The sequence below is a fragment of the Vitis riparia genome, unplaced genomic scaffold (genome assembly GCF_004353265.1).
Source record: "Vitis riparia cultivar Riparia Gloire de Montpellier isolate 1030 unplaced genomic scaffold, EGFV_Vit.rip_1.0 scaffold639_pilon_pilon, whole genome shotgun sequence".
Lineage (NCBI taxonomy): Eukaryota > Viridiplantae > Streptophyta > Magnoliopsida > Vitales > Vitaceae > Vitis > Vitis riparia.
This window is the reverse complement of record NW_023269721.1, coordinates 85,919-88,408: the sequence shown is the minus strand read 5'-3', so window position 1 is coordinate 88,408 and position 2,490 is coordinate 85,919. Positions and strand designations below refer to the sequence as shown.

At 34.2% G+C, this 2,490-nt stretch overlaps 1 protein-coding gene across 1 annotated transcript; it reads left to right on the top strand.

Annotated features, from left to right (window-relative positions):
- Positions 1-683: 683 nt before the first annotated feature.
- On the top strand, positions 684-1,118 carry LOC117910171. Its single transcript, XM_034824225.1, has one exon. It carries the CDS (start codon positions 684-686, stop codon positions 1,116-1,118), a length of 435 nt encoding a protein of 144 aa, XP_034680116.1.
- Positions 1,119-2,490: the final 1,372 nt, after the last annotated feature.

The following is a 2,490-nucleotide window of genomic DNA, read 5'->3' as shown; positions in this document are numbered from 1 at the left end:
CTATGCATGAAAACTCCTCTTAACACATGGATCACTTACCCTCATCCAAATGATTAGGAAAACAATTTTGCAAAATCTTGAAAACTATGTGGAGATTTGCTAGAGATAGAAGCTAAATATTGAGATGATGAGGGTTACGGGATAGGAAATTATCTCTTCAATATTGCAAAATCTGTAAGTACATGTTTTGTGAATTTGCGCTGCTAGCCCCCTCCAAATAACGAATTTTTGTCTTGTTCAATTTATCTCATCTTTTATAAATTCATTTCCTTTGTGCAGTAGGCATAGCATTAGTTCACCATCTCCTTGTGGGAATTTGAAGTCCTTGTCAACCAAGGCAGGCCAAGGATAAAAGAGGGTCCTCAACCTGCCTGCATCCTCCCCTAAACCCTGTAAGATTGGCAGCACATAACCTTAGTCTCAGCCTCTGGCTGATTCCAATCCATCACTGCCATACTCAGCTTACAACTCAATCAAGCCCTAGCTAAATGATTCAATTCCAATTAGATAATCAATACCCCTCTAGCTGTTCCCTTTTTCTTAGTTTCTCCTTTCTTTAATATATTTGGACATGAACTGAATTCTATATATGGCTTTTTAGTTTTGTTATTGATTTGTTTACATTTATGTGGCTTATCATTAGGTTGCAAGGACTGTGCTGATGCAGTGCAATTGAGAGCAACATGTCACCTGGCTATCAATCTTGTGATATTGACTATTTCAATGTCTCTTACATCACTCTCACTGGTTTACCAATTGAAGGGAGCGCTGGATTTCATGATATGGTAACAGGAATAACACCTTCCCTGATCCAGAGTCTAGGAGATGCTGCCTCTCTTGAGGATGCTGTGGGAACAAGTAACATCCATTCTGCAGAATTGTATGAAAAGCCATGGATGAATTCAGATGAAATATGTTTCCAGCTTCTTCAAGCCACCATATACATGCGACAAAGGTCTTTCCTCCCAATATTTTTGCGTAGAGTAGCAGAGATGTTTGAAATCATTGTTTTCATAGCCAATCAAAGCATTTATGATGAACAATTACTTGATAAGATGGAAGGTGTTGGATACACCAATATTGCAGTCTATAGAAGCGTTGAAGAAGACATCACTTGAAAAGTGTTGGATTAGAGGACTTTGGAAGTGTTCTTCACAAAGTCTTATGAAGTTTTTCAGTGATTTATGCCAACCTAATGTGATGTCTAGGTGAGTCTCTACTTTAAAGATGATACATACTAGGAAATTCCTGGATAGGAGATTTTGAATGTAACTGGTTTCTAGCTAGAATTTGACCTCTACTTCTTTTACTGAAGGATGAATACTCACAGAAAATGAGACAAGAAGGTTCAGCAAATTGTCCAAGTACAATTTCTTTATTGTTTTTCAATGTTGACACAGTATGATTTCTGTTAGTGAGTTCTTAACAAAATGGGGAAAAGTGGGCAAAATTTTGATTTTATGTTCTGGTTTTGGAAAAAGGATAAACTCGTATCCATCTATGCTAAAATTGTATTCTATATGCAAATTAATGGGTATTTGATAAATCAATTGAATAACTTAAAGTTACTTAATATATTAATTTAAGTCATTAAATAAATTAAATGTGTTTACTTAATGGTATGGCTTAAAATAAAAAATAATTTTAAGTAAAAAATAAAAATAATTAACTTATTCTTAAATTCACATCTTTATTTTACATTTTTACTCATATTTGTCCTAGTTACTTCTATGATCTCTTTTACTAATCCCAACCTTCACTGTTACTCAACTTCCTTTGTTCTACTGATAATTTATAAAGATAATTAATATGTCAACTTAATAATTTAAAATATATTTTAAATTAATATTATCAAACAACTTTAATATTTAAAGTAAAAATTAAGTAACAAGTTTTAAGTTAACAACTTAAGTATAATTTAAATTAAAGTCAATTTAAATCATTAAATAATAAATATTAAGTTTTATCAAACACCTTCTTACTATTCTACTAAAACAAGGAATTCTTTAATTTTAGTGAAAATAGAAATTAACCCTATAACATTTTTTGCAATATTATTCTTTAGAATCATGAAATCATTCAATCAAAATGCTCTCAACTTTCAGAGGGTGCTACCATTGGGACGCAAAGGAGGTTCCTCAACTCAAAGGGTCAAATCTAAGTTGTCGTGACATAAGTAATCTCTATCCATGTTTATTAAAGATTGCTGACCTGAATTAACAGCAAAGGGCAGCCAAGGATATCTCCAGAGCCAGGAACATCGTATAGAAGCTCCTCAAAACATGGACAAAGTAGCTGAATCGCATCGCCCAGATGCTCGAGTGTGGTGTCTGCATCAGCCTCAATGAACAAGACGTTGTCTCAGGTGCAGTCCACCAGGAGTTTCCTATTAGACCCTTCTACAAGCCTACCTGCAAACAGGTAGTAATATACAAGCACCTGCCAGCTGTCCTAAACCGTAATGATTGTCCTGCCTCCTACAGAATAGTC